This window comes from Hyperolius riggenbachi, chromosome 2 (genome assembly GCF_040937935.1).
Source record: "Hyperolius riggenbachi isolate aHypRig1 chromosome 2, aHypRig1.pri, whole genome shotgun sequence".
NCBI lineage: Eukaryota > Metazoa > Chordata > Amphibia > Anura > Hyperoliidae > Hyperolius > Hyperolius riggenbachi.
Window position 1 is genome coordinate 484,542,165 of NC_090647.1, and position 18,923 is coordinate 484,561,087.

Here is an 18,923-nt window from a genome sequence, read left to right on the forward strand (position 1 = left end):
AGCGCTGCCTATACCATTTTTGAGGTGATTTTGCCTCAGGTAAAATGCAAAACGCTCACAAAATCACTTTGTGCAGCAATTGCGTTCACGTTTTTAAGAATAAATACATTGTATTTATTATTTTCCGGGTCAAAGAGTTCACTTCCTGACTTGCGTCAGGGAGTGAATAAAAAAAAAGCACTTAGAAAAGTGCTTTTAAAAAAACGCAGCACGCAGGCAAGCGCTGAGAGGCGATAAAAAAAACTGTGCACAAAATCGCAAAACGCTTGCGATTTCGATTTTATATGTGAACAGAGCCTTACTGATGTTCTAGTAACGGCTTACAGATACTTTAATTTGGGGTATTAAGTGCTGTTCCCATACACACACACACCACCACCACCCTATCCCCTCACACTAACCCTCCTAAACCAACACATATCCCTAACCTGTGGCCTTAGCCAATACTCACCTTCTCTGGTCTTCATTCTCCAGTGGGGAGTTCCGTCACCTCTGCTATGTAGGACCAATAGCCAGCACTTTGATATACATTAGACAAGCTCTGGCTATACAATGCCCAGTAGCTGGCACTCAGCTATAAAATACTCAGTAGCTGGCACTCAATTATAAAACATCCAGTAGATGGCACTCCATTATAAAACATCCAGTAGATGGCACTCCATTATAAAACATCCAGTAGATGGCACTCAGCCATACAATAGGCAACAGAAGCACCCTGCATCAATAACCCATAGCAGGTGCTCAAGTATACAATAGTTCACAACCTAGCCTTATTTGGCAATATGAGGTGCAAAGTACAAACCTGTGGTTCAACATTATGTAGCCCATGGAAGTCAATCAAACAACAACAACAACAACAAATAACATTTGTAAAGAACTTTTCTCCCGTAGGACTCAACGCGCATAAGCATGGCTCAGACCATCGTGGTACAGAGGAAGAATTTTATAAGTCCGGAAATGCCAGGCTAAACAGATGGCTTTTCAGTCTGGATTTGGATAACTCCAGGGATGGGGCTGTCTTTACTGGGTGTGGCAGGGAGTTCCAAAGAGTGGGGGCAGCATGACAGAAAGCTCTGTCTCCAGAGGTTTTGAGGTGCACTCTGGGAGTGACCAAGTTTATAGAACCTGCTGATCTGAGGTTGTGAGAGGTGTGGTGCAGCTTCAGCAAGTCCTTCATGTATCCAGGGCCCAAATTGTGCAGGGATTTGAATGTCAGCAATTCAATCTTGAAGAGTAAACCTTCGTTAACTGAGGTTAAATACATGGAAGGCAACTCCTTATTGCTGGCACTGGGCTACTCAGTTTCCCAACTTATGCCCAATACACTCAGCTTTCTGAAACTGGGAAAGGACACCCTTTAGTGGAAAATATAATTGGGTAATGAAAAGACACAGAGCACCGAGAAGTTCATCAGCAATGCAGAAGTCAGTTTTTCATACTTTCACACGAGGTAGAAATAGTCAAAAACAAATACAGCAAAGTCCCAGTTATCTGGAACTGAGACAACCGGAATCTCAGCTAAAGGGCATGTGTGAGGGGATAACAGGAACTGCATTTTGGCAGGCTAGCAGGTGGGTTTGCAGGGCATTAAATACTTACTGACCCTCCAGTGCCGTCTTCTAACCTCTCTGCCTACCGCACGGATTATGCCGCAATGCAAGTGAATGGGAGGTGCAGTAAGTGTGCAGGACGGGAGCACGGTGTGATGCGGCGTACATGCACAGATCGACAGGAATACCAGTGACGTATGTCCTGCCCAGCAGGGAGTACATCACTAGCTCGGGGGCGGTGCTACGTGGCAACAGGGTCATATGTGGGCTGATTTATGCAGCGCTTGTACCACTAACATTAGGTGTGCAACCGCTTAAATGGACAAGTTTTTCATCCTTACTTAATCCACAGTGTCACACATGCATGCTCTGCTTTCCTGCTCCCACCTGAACTGTGTGTTTCTGTTTCCTGATAGGTGCAAAGTGCTTTAAAGTCATTTTTTGAGGTAATCTCCCAGAATGGAGCAGTAGTCAAAGCAGGTAAGAGTGACCATTATCAATAGCTCTTACTAACTTTATGGATATAGGAGTACACAGGGCTGATGGACCTTTTAATTTATAGCCTAATGGCTCTTTTCTTCTTAAAAGGAAGCTAAACTGAGAGGGATATGGATGTTTCCTTTAAAACAATACCAGTTGCCTGGCAGTCCTGCTGATCTCTTTGGATACAGTTGGGGCTGAATCACACACCTGAAACAAGCATGCAGCTAATCCCGTCTGTCTTCAGTCAGAGCACCTGATCTGCATGCTTGTTGAGGGGCTGTGGCTAAACGTATTAGAGACACAGGATCAGCTGGAGACTCAGGCAACTGGTGTTATTTTAAAAGAAAAAATCCATATCCTTCTCAGTTTAGGTTCCCTTTAAGTTTGCAAATGCAATGCAATGCGATCCCATTTTGTTCTATTTATAGCAAGAATTTTATTGTGCGTTTTGGCATGATTTCATGTTCATTTCATGGTGCAACGGCGTTTGAGTGGCCAGTGAGCAGGGCCGGATTTACCATAAGGTACTATAGGCACATGCCTACAGGCACCTGATGATGGAATGGCAGCTCACTCCCCTCCCTGAGCGCCTCCCTCCTCCCCTATGCAGAGTCCTGATGAGAGTGTAATGAGAGGTTACTCACCCTGCTCTCAGCATTCCACTGATGAGATCTGCCTTCAGTTGGGGCACAAGTAGCTTAGAGAAGTGACCACTGGGCCAGCCAGTTCACTTGCGGTGCAGTTCAGCGGGGGTTTGTAGGTTTATAAAGGGAGAAGTCTAAGGTGCCAGGACATCTGTGCCTATAGGCTCCGGTGATGTAAATCTAGGCCTGCCATTGAGCCTCTAGATTGCATGAAATTATGTTCAACAGATGACAAAAAACTTGCTGCAGCACTGCATAGAGCTGAGAGAGCATGGAGATGGATGGATGTATAGTTACCACGCCAAGGATACCAAAGTGGCACAATGATGGCAAAAAGCAAGGTACAAGGAGGAGGGAGCCAGCCCCCCTCCCCCCCCCCCCCCCTCCCTCAAGCTTTATAAATGTGGAAGAAACAGCCTAAATGTTAATCTTCCAATGTGGATTTCTGCAAAGACGCATTTTCACGCTCTGCCCACTAACTTCAACATATTTCCATGAATATTCTCATGTTGGCAAAAACGTTGGTGTCAGAAAGGCCCACCACTGTTCTTCACTGGAGATGATTAACAAGATGCTAATAAGTTTGGCTTCTGTGCAATGTTAAAGGAAACCTGAGATGTTATTAATGTGTTTATTTATACTTACCCTCCATATATACTCCAGCTCCATGAGGTGTGGGGGCCCCCTTGCTTGCCTCTTCGGCCTCTCCCTTCTGCTGCTGTGACCCTCAGTAATCCAGCTGGCCACGCCTGTACCCCCCCTGTTGTGCTCTCGCAGCTGAGAGAGTTCTGCGTCTGCATAACACGGCGGGGGGCTCGCGGCTGGGCCGTGCATGCGCAGAAGAGCACGACTGGCCGCGACTGTCCAGATTACCTGGAGGTACAGCACAAGAACGGAGGGGACGGCGAGGAAGCTCACGCACCTCAGAGAGCTGGAGGAAGCCCCAGGTAAGTATAAATAAACACATTAATAAGATCTCAGGAACATCTTAATGCAAAGTGTATCCAGCTTGGAACTTGGCCAATCAGAAAGTGCATTTGGTAATATATATATCCATCCCTAGTTGTGATGTATAGAAATCATCACATTTTCTCACACCAAATCTTGTAGGATGGATGCATATTTCATTTATTGTGACTAATATTTTGAATGTATTAAACCATTTTTTTTGTTTTGTGTCAGTGCACAGCAATGATCTGGAGACAGTAGACACTCTTGAACAGAAGCTCAGTGAGGATGAATTTGTAGAGGTGACACTTGATCAAGTTTTTTCTTTCCTTCTACAACAAAATACTGTGTGCATTTTATCACTTATCACTGTGGCTATCAGTGGTCCTTTGTAAGAAGGAGCTTCGCCTGCTCATATTTTATCCTTAGGGGAACCTGAAATGCAATGCACATGGTGGCTGCCATATTTATTTCCTTTAAATCAGCCCTGCTGATCTCTCTGGCATTCACAGTGTCAGAATCGCACCAAAAACAAGCATGCAGCTAATCTTGTCAGTTTTTTGTCAGAGACATCTAATCTGCATGCATGTTCAGGGCTATGCTTTCGAGGCAGAAGATCAGCAGAGCTGCTAGGCAACTGGTATTGTTTAAAATTAACCATCAGCCTCCACATCCCTCTCACTTCAAGTTCCTTTAACCATCTCAGCTGGAATGCTATACAGGTCTGCCAGCACTAGATACTAATGGATACTAATTTCTTCTTCGAGGCCCAGAGCACACTTGCACACTGCGTCCAGGGGTGTAGCAATAGGGGTGCAGAGGTAGCCACCGCATCGGGGCCCCGAAGGGCCCTCCCTCAACTACAGTATTAGCTATCTATTGGTCCTGTGTTCATAATAATCAATAATTTGAATAGTAGTAATCATTAACATACTGTTCCCCATCCCCTTCTTACACCTCTGACACTGTAGTTGCCATTGGCAGGTTTTGGTGCGCCATATCAATTGTTATGTATAGAGTGCTTGGGAGGCCCCATTGTAAAACTTGCATCGGGGCCCACAGCTCCTTAGCTACGCCACTGACTGTGTCACACCGTGGTATGCTTCCCCGCCACACGTGCCATCCAAGTCTATGGAGACTTGTACAGTTCAAGCGGTGTGATGTGAAATCACAGCAATCCCGAGACAAAGTCTGCAGTGCATTACAGCATGATTCATGCTAACCGCATGGATTATGCAGTAATGCAAGTCAATGGGCGACACAGGCAGTGTGCACACGAGAGCAAGGTGCTGCGCATGCATGGACCAACGGGAATCTCACTGACATACTTCCTGCCCAGCAGGGAGTACGTCACTAGCCAGGGGTGGGCCTATGCATATGACCCTGTCATTGCAATATGGCGCAGGGTCATAGAAAGCCTCATATCTGCAGTGCTCGCACCGCATCGCATCACACAAATCGAGGGTTAACCCGGCCGAAAATGTACCCAAAGCTCTGCTTACCATGGGACAAAAGCACATGGGTCGATTGTTACCCAATATGACAAGCCAATTGATACCCATCTGATTGGAATTGAACAGTGACCGATTTAATGACACTATAGTGATAATTATCACCTTTTGTCAGTGCTTTAAGTAGTCGTAAACATTAAACGATGGCCCTCTAACACTACGGGTGTATTTGAAAATAATATTTTGGTACTTTGTATGATGCGGGTGTTGTATGTACAATGCTAGGAGGGCCCTAGAGTTAAATTGTCTCTGGGGCTCATAACTATGCTTCCTTCTACCTCCAGCCTCCTACATGTGGCAAGGCAGACTTTACAGCATAGTCACACAGGGGAAGAGGAGGGCAAGTATGCACAGAAAACCCTGGACTCCTTCATCTATGGGGAAGCCACCAGGGCTCACACATGGATTATTTTAAGAAAGAAGCACACACTGGTAATTTAAAGCTACACCTGAAAGTGCAAATTATATATGTATATTATATATGTTATTTTCCTTTCTTGCTAAAAAATAATAATTTTCATAGTTCTAGTTAAGCACATATAAAGACATAATCTCAAAAAAAAACAAAAACCTGTAGGCAGAGAACATTCATAATCATTTCACATGTCCAATGATGCTCCTGATGGTTCCTCTGTGATGGTCTCCAATGGCCGTCTACCCTGTTTCCTTGGGTCAGTCAGTCAGTCAATGCCACTATACCTATTTTATATTTCCTGTAACTGGAAGAGGCGTGACACATTAGCCATCTTGGAAGATGCACTGGAGTGTCTTCACCTCATCACTTCAGTCCTAGGTAAGGAGAGACCTGCAGAGTAAAGAAAGGGAGGACCAGGGATTATAGTGCATACATTTACATACTGTAAGTTTATTTTGCCGATTTGTGTTTTTGTTTCTACAGAACAATATTAAATGATTTTGTGGCCTTATATCTTTTCAGTATGTCTATCCATTTATCAGCCACATCAGCACAGACGTATTTCAGGAGTTCCTCCACCACATGGCGCAGTGTGCTGACATGTTCCGGGAGACCATCAGACACGACATCTGGAGACAGAAGTTTACAGAGCTCTTCCTGGCTTGTGACGCAGGAAAGGTTGGTCTTTTTATTGGCCACACACCACTCAATTTGTTGTATTTCTTTTCAATTCGAGATGTACATTTTCTCTGATTGATTGTAACATTTGAAAACTCTGGCCAATATATCACACGTGCGTAACATTTTTCCCTAATTCTGAAAAAAAAAAAAAAATTGCATTGGCCCATAAATCAGGAAATTGACAATCTATCCTAAACCAGTCAATCAAATTTTACAGAAATTTCCGTCACTCCCGATCGGGTTTTATTTAAAAATGTGGTTATATAACATTTATAGCAAAACACATGTACATAGATATACACAAATATAGATAATGATCTTAAAGAGGAACTGCAGTGTAATGAAAAAAAGTGCTTCATTTTTACAATAATTTATTTATAAATGATTTAGTTATTGATTGCCCAAATCTTTCCTCTCTCTGATTTATATTCTGAAGTTTATAACAGGAGACATCTTTACTGCTGGCAGGCGATGTCTGCGGAAGGAAATGCTGCTTTTTTTAAAAGGCAGTTGGAAGCAGCTCTTATTTCCCAAAATGCAACAAGGCTCTCACAGTGTGATGTCAGGACCTAGGTGCTGACATCACACTGTGGGAGGGGTTTCACCACACTATCAGCCATACAGAGCCCCCTGATGATCCATTTGAGAAAAGGAAAAGATTTCTTGTGGTAAAGGGGGTATCAGCTATTGACTGGGATGTAGTTAAATCCTTGGTTATGGTTTCCCTTAAAACATACTGTACATGCATAAAGGCACCTGACCACTATGGTAAGGTAAGTGGGGCAGTGCCTCATAGGACAGGGTAGCAGGGGCGTAACAATAGACCCTGCAAGAGATGCAGCCGCAGGGGGGCCCAGAAGCCACAGGGGGCCCTGTCCTGAGAGACTGACAACTAAGGGCAAGGAAATAAAATAGAAAAAAACGAGAGCCCAATATGGTGTAGTATGTTAAAGACAATTGGTAAGTGGTTTAGTCAGAGAATTTATACTCACAAACATGGGTTACCATTCAGGCAACCACTCAATAGGCAGGTGAGGAGATTAGGCATGTCCTCACTCAGGATTAAGAAGTCGCCCTCTGTAGTAAAGAAACAAGAAAGGGGGTAGCACTCCCTTCCACCAGGAGTGGACACAGAGTATTTGTATGTAGAACAGAGGCGCCAGCAGGATAAAAGTCAATAACCTTTTTAAAAATAGCTTGTAGAAAGTGGTGGGCTTGCCTCCCAAAAGCAGACACGAGATCCTGTCTTCATATAAATCAATACATTTATTATATGGTACCCCAAAAACAGTGCAACGCGTTTCGCAGGCCCAGCTCGCTTCATCAGGCAATAAACGTGGGGACAAAACAGAATTTCGGCAATAGCAGGTGTAGCACCTCAGTCCAAGGGCAAGGAGAGAGAAAACTTTCTGCTCTCTGTACAATTGTTCTAATGACTGCATCTGCTCAGTTACTGATAACAAATCATACAAAGTTTTGTAGACAGATTTGTAGACTGTCCCTATTCAGTGTGCAGGGGAAGGGGGCTCCATCCAAAGTTGTGCAGGGGGGCCCAGTGATTTCTAGTTACGCCCTTGCAGGGTAGTTAAGCCTCTGAACACCCACCAGGCATTAGGCACCTGCCTAAGTTGCCTTGTGAATGACCTGGATATTCACAAACTAAATTAGTGATTACTGTGCTATAAAATCATTATTGTTTATCAGCCTCATCATCAGGCTTAGTGTATTCATGCGTATTCCTGGTTGTCAGGTTAATGTGAGAGTACCAGAATTATAAAGTAGAGCCATGGGTGTAGCAATCACCCCTGCGACCCCTGCCATCGCAAGGGGCCCATAGGCTTTGGGGGCCCCTCCTCCTCCCTCTCCCCAACCATATATGCAGCCAATTAGCAAAAAAACCTCCCCGTTCGCTCAAAACAAGTCCCTGCCACCTCCTCCCGCCATGCAGAGTAGCGAGTAGCTGTAATTTTTTCCTGCTTCTAGACACTGCTTTACAGCAGAACACTCCCGGCTGCCATTCGCCGACTCCCAATCACATGACCCTCATGGGGTTCGGGGACCAAGGGGTAGAGTTGAGCCGAAATTTTCGTAATTTCGCATTACTATAATTACGCATGCGAAATTTGCGATTACGATGCGAAATTAGCGTAGCGTAATTGCCATTAAAATCGTAATTGAAAATACCGTAAGCGTAATTTTCAAAGCGTAATTTCGCGTTTCGTTCATGCCGTAATTTCGCATTAAACGCTACCGTAATTTCGCGTTAAACCGTAACGCTCCGTATAATATAAAAAAGCCGCCGACTTTAAGGGTTAATAGCAAAGCCCCCTTAAATGCTAAAAGCCTCAAATTTGGAGAATATATTAAGGAGATCAGGAGGAATAAGAGGAAAATTTTTTTTTTCAAAAAGACCTTATAGTTTTTGAGAAAATCGATGTTAAAGTTTCAAAGTAAAAATGTATACATTTAAAAACCCGCCGACTTTAACGGTTAATAGCAAAGCCTGCTTAAAGTTTAGGAACACCAAATTCCTAGGGTATATTAAGGGGATCAGTGGGAATAAGAGGAAATTTTTTTTTTTTCAAAAAGACCTTATAGTTTTTGAGAAAATCGATTTTTAAGTTTCAAGGGCAAAAATGTCTTTTAAATGCGGAAAATGTCAGGTTTTTTTGCACAGGTAACAATAGTGTATTATTTTTATAGATTCCCCCAAGTGGGAAGAGTTTTACTTACTTCGTTCTGAGTGTGGGAAATATTAAAAAAAACGACGTGGGGTCCCCCCTCCCAGACCTCTTTAACCCCTTGTCCCCCATGCAGGCTGGGATAGCCAGAATGCGGAGCACCGGCCGCGTGGGGCTCCGCACCCTGACTATACCAGCCCGCATGGTCCATGGATTGGGGGGTCTCGGAAGGGGAGGGGCAGCCAAGCTTTCCCCTCCCCCTCCGAGCCCTTGTCCAATCCAAGGACAAGGGGCTCTTCTCCACCTCCGATGTATAAATTTTTACTTTGAAACTTTAACATCGATTTTCTCAAAAACTATAACGTCTTTTTGAAAAAAAATGTTTTCCTCTTATTCCTTCTGATCTCCTTAATGTATTCTCCAAATTTGAGGCTCTTAGCATTTAAGGGGGCTTTGCTATTAACACTTAAAGTCGGCGGCTACCTAACATTGATCCATGCGTCAACTTTTCCGCTTGGGAGCATGGCCATACGCATTCATTTCGTAACACCCAAAGTAATGCGAAAATTACGCGAAAATTACGGTTACGCGAAATTTCACGAAATCCTTCTTCATTACGATTATGTACTTACGGCCATAATCGTAATTACACTAATTACGCGAAATTTCGCGAAATCGTAATTACATCATTACGCTCATCTCCAAGGGGGCCCCATGCTATCATTTTTGCAGGGGGCCCTATTAAGTCTAGTTACGCCCCTGAGTAGTGCTCTTCATTTGAATTTTCAGAAGAGTGTCTTCTAATAGTGCTGAGCCTGCTGACATCAATACTTTTGATTTGGTTGTGTTTTCAGGTTGGTTTCCTGGACAGACAGCGGGTTCTGGCACTCATGGACATGTTCTATGACACAATAAGCCCTGAGGACGAGGACTGGCAGCCAAGAAACCCTCGACAATGTGAGAAACGAGTTAAAGCATCAGTACAAACTATAACACAATGGCCCTTATTCAATTCACTTTTTTTCCTAGATGATATTTTCACACCTCATCAATAGGATGCCTTTTAAGCCATCAGTAAGCAAGAAAATACTCAGAATAATTTTAAATGTACTTTTCACCTACTTTTGGGCAATTGCAGAGTTCTGAAAAGTTATTTTCAACATAGAAGGAATAATTATCTCCCAGGAGAAAACTTAGGAGAAAAAGTGAATTGAATAACGGCCAATGGCCCTTATCCTAATAACTTTTCTCCTGAGTTTTCTCAAAGGAGACACTTTCAAACCTTACCAATAAAATACCTTTAATGGATAATCAAGGTGAATAAGATTTTAAGAACGGGGTAAGCAAGCATGTGCAGGGAGCATTCCTCATGCAAGCGCTAGGTCCAGTGGCGGGTATCATTGTTGGCCAGGAGTGTGCGTACTACAAGACGACTCCTATTGCGCATGCGCAGAGCACTCCCGGCTATGGGTGTGCGATCAATGACACGCCTCGCTGGGCCTCATGCATGCGCACTGCTGCCAACCTGGCCGACCAGGAAGCAGCTTCTGCTGGCTTTTACAAGAGAACAGAGGGGGATAGAGGTGAATGAGGGGAGCGGTAGGCATGAGGACTGCTCCTTGTACATGCCTGCTACCCCCGTCCTTGCAATATTATTTACCTTGGTAATCCTTTAACCACTTAAGGACCGGCTGATTTCTTAATGATCTGTGCTGGGTGGGCTCTTCAGCCCCCAGCACAGATCAGGTTTTAGGCAGGGCGATCAGACTTCTCCCCCCCCCCTTTTTCCCCACTAGGGGGATGTCCTGCTGGGGGGGGTCTGATCGCCGCCGGCTATCTGTGTTTAGCGGGGGGTCCTCAAAGTCCCCCTCTGCACTGCTATTCCCCTCTCCCTCTCCTTCCCTCCCTCTCCTTCCCTCTATGGGCGGTACAGGACGGCGATCCAGCCTGTACTGCTTCTGATAGGCTTCAGCCTATCAGACGGCGGCGATCCCCGGCCAATCAGAGGCCGGGGATCGCCGATCTCCTTTACGGCGCTGCTGTGACAGCAGCGCCGTACGCTGTTAACACCGGGGATTTCTTCCCCGCGTGTTTACATTTCGCCTGCGAGCCGCGATTGGAGGCTCGCAGGCTGTTCACTGAGACTCCGTCCGTCAATTGACATGGAATGGAAACACCACTGCGACCAGCTGCTGCCTATCGGCGTTGGCTGGTCGTTAAGTGGTTAAAGCTTCCAGCATGTAAGAAATTACTTAAAATAAGTTTGATATAACTTTTTGACCTACTTGTTGGTAATTTTTCAATTGCAAATGCTAAAAGTTATTATTAGATAAGATGAAAAATTATCTCCTGAGAGAAAACATTCAATAAAGGTCAATTTGTTAGAAGCTGGATCACTGGAAGGTGAATTCTGATTGGCAGCTGTAGACAACTGTACTATTTTTGTAATTTTTAAAGTGAGAAGTTAAAAAATAGAAGAAAGGTAAATAAATGATTGATATTCTCCATACAATTTATTCATGTTGTTTGATTCACAATGAGTCTGCTGGTCATCATCTTTACTACAGGCAGAGAAGAAAAAAACTAGACGGCACCAACTGTCATTATCTATAACCACAACCACTAACATTGTGATAGTCTAAAAGGTTGCTTTTTATAGGTACATATATATACATACATACACAGATGGAGATACCGGTTGCTTGGCAGTTGGAAACAGCCAATATTTCCCACAATGCAACAAGGTTACCAGAAAGGAAACTGTTCTGATGGTTGTCAGATTCTATGAGCTAATGAAGGGGGTAGTTTGGGTAGTTTTTTTTATGTGTGTGTGTGTTTCTCTTAATATAAGCATAATGGTTATTTTAATGGAAAAGCCATGAATATTAATTTAATGCTATATTTTGTATGAGTGTGGATGAAGGAATTTTGAGCATACATATTCTTATTTCAGGGCCTGTGATTGAGCTAGGAGAAATGGATCCCAGTGACTTCTGGGTTGATTTCCAGGAAGGTGTGAACCCAGCAGAAGAGAAAAGAGAAAAGCCCACTGCAGAGATCTCTACTGAGACATCGGAGTCTCTTCCTGCAGAAGAAGAGCAGAGGAAGACTGCAGAAGATGCAGGAGAAGGTTGTATGGTGGTCAGTAGGGGCATAGCAATAACCCTTACAGCTACAGTGGCTCTTATGGGGCCCAGAAGCAGTTGGGGTCCTGAGTGACCCTAAAATGCCTCTGTGTCAGCCATTCTCCTATACTTAAAGAGAATCTGTATTGTTAAAATCGCACAAAAGTAAACATACCAGTGCGTTAGGGGACATCTCCTATTACCCTCTGTCACAATTTCGCCGCTCCTCGCCACATTTAAAAGTGGTTAAAAACAGTTTTAAAAAGTTTGTTTATAAACAAACAAAATGGCCACCAAAACAGGAAGTAGGTTGATGTACAGTATGTCCACACATAGAAAATACATCCATACACAAGCAGGCTGTATACACCCTTCCTTTTGAATCTCAAGAGATCATTTGTGTGTTTCTTTCCCCCTGCAATTCTCATGCACTGAAGTTTCAGGCTGCTCTTTTCTTCCTGCAAACAGCTTTGCCCTTGTCTGTAATTTCTCAGTATGTGAAAGCCCAGCCAGCTCAGAGAACGATTTATCCAGCTTGTAAAAGATAAGAGAGAAGAGAGAAGCTGCCCTAATCTAAATAATACACAGGCAGAGTGCATAGAGGGGCCTGGAAGTGGGAGTTCATAGCAGAACCACAACACTGAAGAACTTGGCAGCCTTCCAGACACAGGCCGACAAGTCTGACAGGGGAAAGATACATTGATTTATTACAGAGACTGTGATAGTAGAAAGTGCTGCAGTAAGCCAGAACACATTAGAATAGCGTTTGGAACTTGTAGGATGATAAAAAACAGGATGCAATTTTTGTTACGGAGTCTCTTTAAATTAATTTAGTAGTATTGGATGCAGAGTCTGTAGGTAAGCCATATTGCTTATTTCAGTGCTTTACCTGAACACTGAAATTACATAACAGATATGTGGTGCGCTGACACAATGAACCACTTTGGTAGAAAATTCAGAAACTAATTAACAGTCCCGGTGGTGCGCTTCACACAACGCAGAAAAAATAAATCCAATATGTAATACTATGATAGCCTACATGGATAACAGAAGTCCTTATGCTGAAAAAATGCAGTATTCTTCCACCAAGTAACACCACAGTGGATTTGAGGTCCACATCTGAGAAGACAACCTTCAGACGATTTTGAAGCTAGACACTACCACTTCACCTTCAGAAGTGAGCACTCAACCCTTTAGATCTGACCCTCTCAGCGCATTGAGGTCATCTAAGCTGCCCCCACCGCCCAGGACTCTCTTAGACTGCTTCCTCTTGCACAGGTCTCATGTATCAATACCTCAGATAAAAAACATTCAGGCCACTATAGCGTAAAACCTATAGGAAATGTAATATGAATAAGAGTGCTCACTTACGATGAATAAAATCACAGAGTTTCAGCAACTCTATCCCATGCATGAGCCATGTGGCTGGCTTGGGTCGTGACATTTTTCCTTCCGTATCAACCTCTGATGTCACATCCATGCCACACTATTTCCACATCAACAGCGCAGCTCTACTAGTTTCATAGTCTAAAGTGACTCATCAGGTGCATATTGAATAGTATGAAGTTAATCCACTGCAGGAAGTGACTTAATTTGCCCCAAGAACCTGCAGCAGAGCTATTGGTGTATCTAATAGCATGTTTGATAATGAATAGCATGCTATATCTGGTCTTCGGTTGAGTGGCAACTAATATCTCTGCCTTAAAGTACTGTATTTTGCATCATTGCCTGTAATTGTACATTCGTGTATCCACCCCTATCAATGGGCTATTAAAGGACCTCATGAGGAGATGGACTAGTCCAAAACCTGTCAGATCCCTAAGATTTTCACTCTCTACTGTAATGCTGGATCCACACCATACAATTTTTTAGCCGATTTACCTGCCAGATCGATTATTTCCAGCATGTCCGATCTGAGAATTGATAGATTTTGAGCGATTTTCTAATCGATTTCCATTCGTCTCTATGGAAATCGGTCAGAAAATCGCTCAAAAAAATCAATCGATTCTCAGATCGGACATGCTAGAAATAATCGATCTGGCAGGTAAATCGGCCAAAAAATTGTATGGTGTGGATCCAGCATCAGAGACAGTGGGGAGAAAAAAGTAATTTATAGTGCATTTTATTCTGAAAGAGTAACCAAGCAGCTCAGGGTGACCCAAACTACTAGGAATGTATAGGGGGATGAAAGGAACCAAAAAGCCCTCCTACTAAAAAAGCAAAGCTAGGTGTAATTGCCTTCTTAAAACAGAAGGAAATTTGCAATAATTCAGTTATAAATGAACATTTGTGGTTACCCACAATGCACACCTACTAAATATGCAAATTATCCCTTATTCTGAAAGAAATCTACATTTTATATGTATGTATTTGAAATGTTATATATTTTTGTGACAGTTGTCCTTTAAGACTGATGTTCTGGACAGAATGTTACTGTTCCTTGTCCATATGCATTCCCATTTAATCCTCTTTCTTTTTGTAGGCACAACAGACCCTGCAGAGAATGAACAAGCCCCTCAAACTGAAGACATTGGCAGCCGAGAGTCACACTTTATTGAGGGAAAACCTTGGTCAGGTAACTAACATTACACTTTAAATACCACTTTTGGTCACAGAAATGGGAAAACCTGTTTTCAGTGGGGCCAGGTTCAAAGCTAATGCCTAGTTTATAACTTAAATGTGTATAGCGAGATGACCCCTCTACCCCAGCAATAGGGGGTGCAGAGGTAGCGACCGCATCAGGGCCCTTGGGCCAGAGGGGACCCGAGGGGGCCCTTTCTCAACTGCAGTATTACCTCTCTATTGGTCCTGTGCTCATAATAATCACTTCTAGAAATACTATGAATAGTGGTAATCATTAACAAACTGTTCCCCATCCCCTTCTTGCACCTCTGAAACTGTAGTTGCCATTGTCAGGTTTTGGTGCGCCGTATCAATTGTTATGTATAGAGTGCTTGGGGGGGCCCAATGTAAAACTTGCATCGGGGCCCACAGCTCCTTAGCTATGCCAGTGCTCCCCCAGTATGTATAGCTAGATGTCCCGTTCCCCCCCCGCCCAGTATATGTAGCTATATGACCCCCTTGTATATGTAGGCAGATAACCTCACCGATATATGTAGCCAGATCCACAACCCCCCAGAATATGCAGCCGGATGTCTGTCCCCCAGTATATTCAGCCAGATGGTAGTGCAATCCCCCTCCCCCCTCCCCCCAAGCCCAGTACATGTAGCTAGATGACTGTCTGTCTGTTCATCTGTCTATCCCCAGCTCAGTTTAGGTAACTCGTTCCCCCCCTTGCCAAGCATGTATAGCCACATGACCCTCCTCCCTAGTATAGATGTCTTACCCAGCCCAGAATATGTAGCTAGATAACCGTCCAATCATCCATCTCTCCCCAGTCCAGTATATATAGCTAGATGTCCCCCCCTTCTCCAGCCAAGTACATATGGCCAACAAATGCCCCCCTTCCACCCCCCAGTCAAGTATGTACAGCTAGATGACACCCCCCTCCCCCAGTATATATAGCCAGACATCTATGTCCCTCCTCCCCCTCCCCAGCGTATATAGCTAGATGTTTGTCTTATCGTCCTCTGATCCCATGCTCTCTGACCCGTGCCACATCCATCAGCAACTGAAGAGGCAGAGGAAACCCAGGTAATGCTAGCAGGTAATTATGCTTACATAAAGCAACACCTGCTGCACCATACTATATGGGGGGCAGCAGGTAGGGGAGGGCATTGAGGCTGAACATATTCTTCACTGTCTAGATTGAAACTGTCATTGTTGAGGACATTCTTCAGCAGCACTTCAAATTTCTCTTTAGAGCACTGTTCACACAAGTCATGTGGCTGCTCATTTTTGGGTAAAATATTTTTCAAGGGGATACACCTTGTCAAATAATATGTATGAAATTACTCCATGGTTGATTCTTCTTTATAGGTGATCTGCTAACGTCAGATCTAGCGATCAGGTACAGCTCATATGGTGACCGAAGCCAGGAAGATTGCAATGATGCAGCCTCTAAATTCACAGGTAAAAATGAAGGAATAATTCTATTTGCCTTCAGGAATTTGATAGTTACTTTGTTCACTTCCCTCTTCATTACAGATGTCGACTGTCCTCATTATTATCTCTATTCATTGTCTCCTGTAACACCAAACTGAACATGCCGCAGAGGGCAGTGGATATAGATAACAATGCTTATAATCAGCTGAGCTGACTTCTGTAGTTAAAGGAGAAGAAGCACTGAGGATTGTCTGGACCAGGCATGGGCAAACTTGGCCCTCCAGCTGTTAAGGAACTACAAGTCCCACAATACATTTGCCTTTATGAGGCATGATTGTGGCTATCAGACTCCTGCAATGCATTGTGGGACTTGTAGTTCCTTAACAGCTAGAGGGCCAAGTTTGCCCATGCCTGGTCTGGACAGATAAATCAGCTGAATACTTTCTGGTCTCGGGCTGCTCATGTGACAGCCCTCCTAAAGTGATCCTAAACCGATTAAAAAAAACAAGACAGTTTCACTTACCTGAGGCTTCTACCGCCCCCCTAGCAGCCGTCCAATCCTTCCTGCCATGGCTTCGTTTAGTTTTCTGCTGACTGACAGTCAACAGGCCACTGCGCCTGCACAGCTCGGCTATAGCATCCTGCGCAGGTGCAGTACAAGATTTTCTCTTACTGCACAGGAGGCTTTTGCCGACAGGAACGCGAACAAGGATGCATGTGCTCACAAATATAAACGGGGGGGGGGGGGGCGGGCATTGGGTGTAACGGCGGAGGATTGTTTATTGTTGAGGACTGGCGTGGGCACAGGAAGGCTGCAGGGTGCCGGTAGAAGCTCCGGGTATGTAAAACTCTTTTCACTCGGTTTCGGTTAACTTTAAATCCAATTACCTCTTTCTCACTGAAGTGTGTGTTTCGCTCTCCCCCATGTTTTCTCACCCTCTCTTACTGGTATATCGCCTCTCCCCTATCTTATTTGGGCGGGGGGAATAATCAGTGGATTGCCTGGTTTTAATTACATAAAGTAGGTTACTCATGTGTTCAGTAAGCACAGATGCAGAATAATTGGAACTAGGTTTATTTACAAATTACTGCAGTTCTGTACATCAAGCCAAGCTTTGCTTTTCATATCCAGCACACACAGGCAGACAAGACCTGGAATCAACAATACTAGAACAGCATAGATAGATCCTGTGTAATCATGCAGTATCACAGTAATACCATAGTAATATCACAGTGCCATCTACAGGCCAGAAGTATGAACACCACAGTTACTGTACTTTTAACGCAAACACATAACAGGGTACCTGAAGTGATATGAGGGTTGATTACCAAAACCCCAGAAAAATGGCCTTATTTTGTATTTAAAATCTGCGTTTAAAGCTATTTGCTTAATGCAGATTTTACTGCGAACAGATGCACTGTATACATAACATGTATGCGTACTGCAATTTTACCAGGGTTGTGTGAATCAACCCCATAATGAGATAAACGTGCATATGTACAGTCCCAGTCTTGACTAGAACTAGGTTGTGTTCCTTTTTTCTTTGTTCTCACTGTAAGGGTTAAGAATCCAAATGAATGTTTTCTGTAGTCAAATTGTAGCATAACTCTCATTGATAACTAACTAGAGGTTGTGGCTAAAAAAAAAAAATGCATTGTGTAAAATGAATTGTTATGATTATAATATCCAAAGCTCATATACTCAGGGCTGGTTCAACACCCCATGGGGCCCTGGGGCAAAGGTAACCTGGGGGCCCCACCAGCAAACTCAGCCCCAAGCCAGCTGACACCTCCCAATCTCCCCCCTTATCTCTGATGTGCTCCTGGGGCACCTGCACTATAACAGCATTGGTATCTCACCTGTCCCAGGTCTACCTCCTGTGATCATTACCCCTGTTGCGTAATGACATGCGCCGGTCACAAGAGGTAGGCATCGAACTAGGAAGACGGGCAGCGCAGGGGGGCCAGCAGCGCTTGGGAGCCAAGGGGCAATTGCCCCCCTTGCCTTTATGAATGCGCTGGCCCTGCATATACGAGGTGGTTATTACCAGTACTGTAGTGACTGGACGAGGCCTTATGAAGGTCCCTCAGGTCCAGAGGCCCTAGTGTGGTAGCAACTTCTGCATCCCCTGTTGCTAGGTCACTGTAAAGGTATTAAGGATAAAAATCAAACAGCATGTTTACTTTCATAGACATAGAAAAACATCTCTACAAATCTGAGTATGAATCTAATCTGTTAGGAGCTGTCTTCCTTCCCAGCAAAGCAGGACAGGCTGATTTGCCCTCTGCAGCTGTACAGGTGGATATCTGGCGCTGAGTGTAGGATTATTGCATAAAGTCAAATTCTTTATATATTGTGCCATGTGGAATTAGCTTATTATACCACAATCTGCGATTCACTTTGATGTGGTCACTCGTATAAACTCTTGTGTTTCATTTGACTGTAAGATCAAAGGGAGGTTCTGGCAGCCAGGAAATCATTTAAGATCATCTATTCTCCTTCGAACAAAATGGCTCCATTGAAATAGGCTGACTAAGTACTATAAGAATCCAGCGCTTATAAAATGCTTCCTCATTTTGTAATATGACTATGTGGACTCCGGTGTCACTTAATTTCTGAGGTTCTTTGAAGAGAAAATGAGATAAAAACAATAATCTGTTTTTTTTCAGGAGGAAAAGTAATAAAAATAAATGAGTAATTTCAGTCATGTAGGACAGGGAGTGATAGAGGTAACACTCCACAGGGAGCATAATGATGACCTGAGTGGAGCCGACTCTGACTTTTTATACTTATATATTAGTACAGTGCGTACAAGAAAAATGGCACCTGATAAAAAGGGTGATATTGAACTAGTTAATTTTGATAGTAAAATATTAGTA

At 43.8% G+C, this 18,923-nt stretch overlaps 1 protein-coding gene across 1 annotated transcript in view; it reads left to right on the forward strand.

Annotated features, from left to right (window-relative positions):
* EFCAB5 (EF-hand calcium binding domain 5) overlaps positions 1–18,923 on the forward strand; it is a 57,934-nt gene that overhangs the window by 7,564 nt on the left and 31,447 nt on the right. The window contains exons 4-10 of the mRNA XM_068270327.1: positions 1,967–2,030; positions 3,860–3,927; positions 6,074–6,229; positions 9,768–9,870; positions 11,867–12,043; positions 14,521–14,613; positions 15,978–16,070. Of these exons, the coding sequence (XP_068126428.1) occupies positions 1,967–2,030; positions 3,860–3,927; positions 6,074–6,229; positions 9,768–9,870; positions 11,867–12,043; positions 14,521–14,613; positions 15,978–16,070 (754 nt within the window). The remainder of the gene's footprint in view (positions 1–1,966; positions 2,031–3,859; positions 3,928–6,073; positions 6,230–9,767; positions 9,871–11,866; positions 12,044–14,520; positions 14,614–15,977; positions 16,071–18,923) is intronic.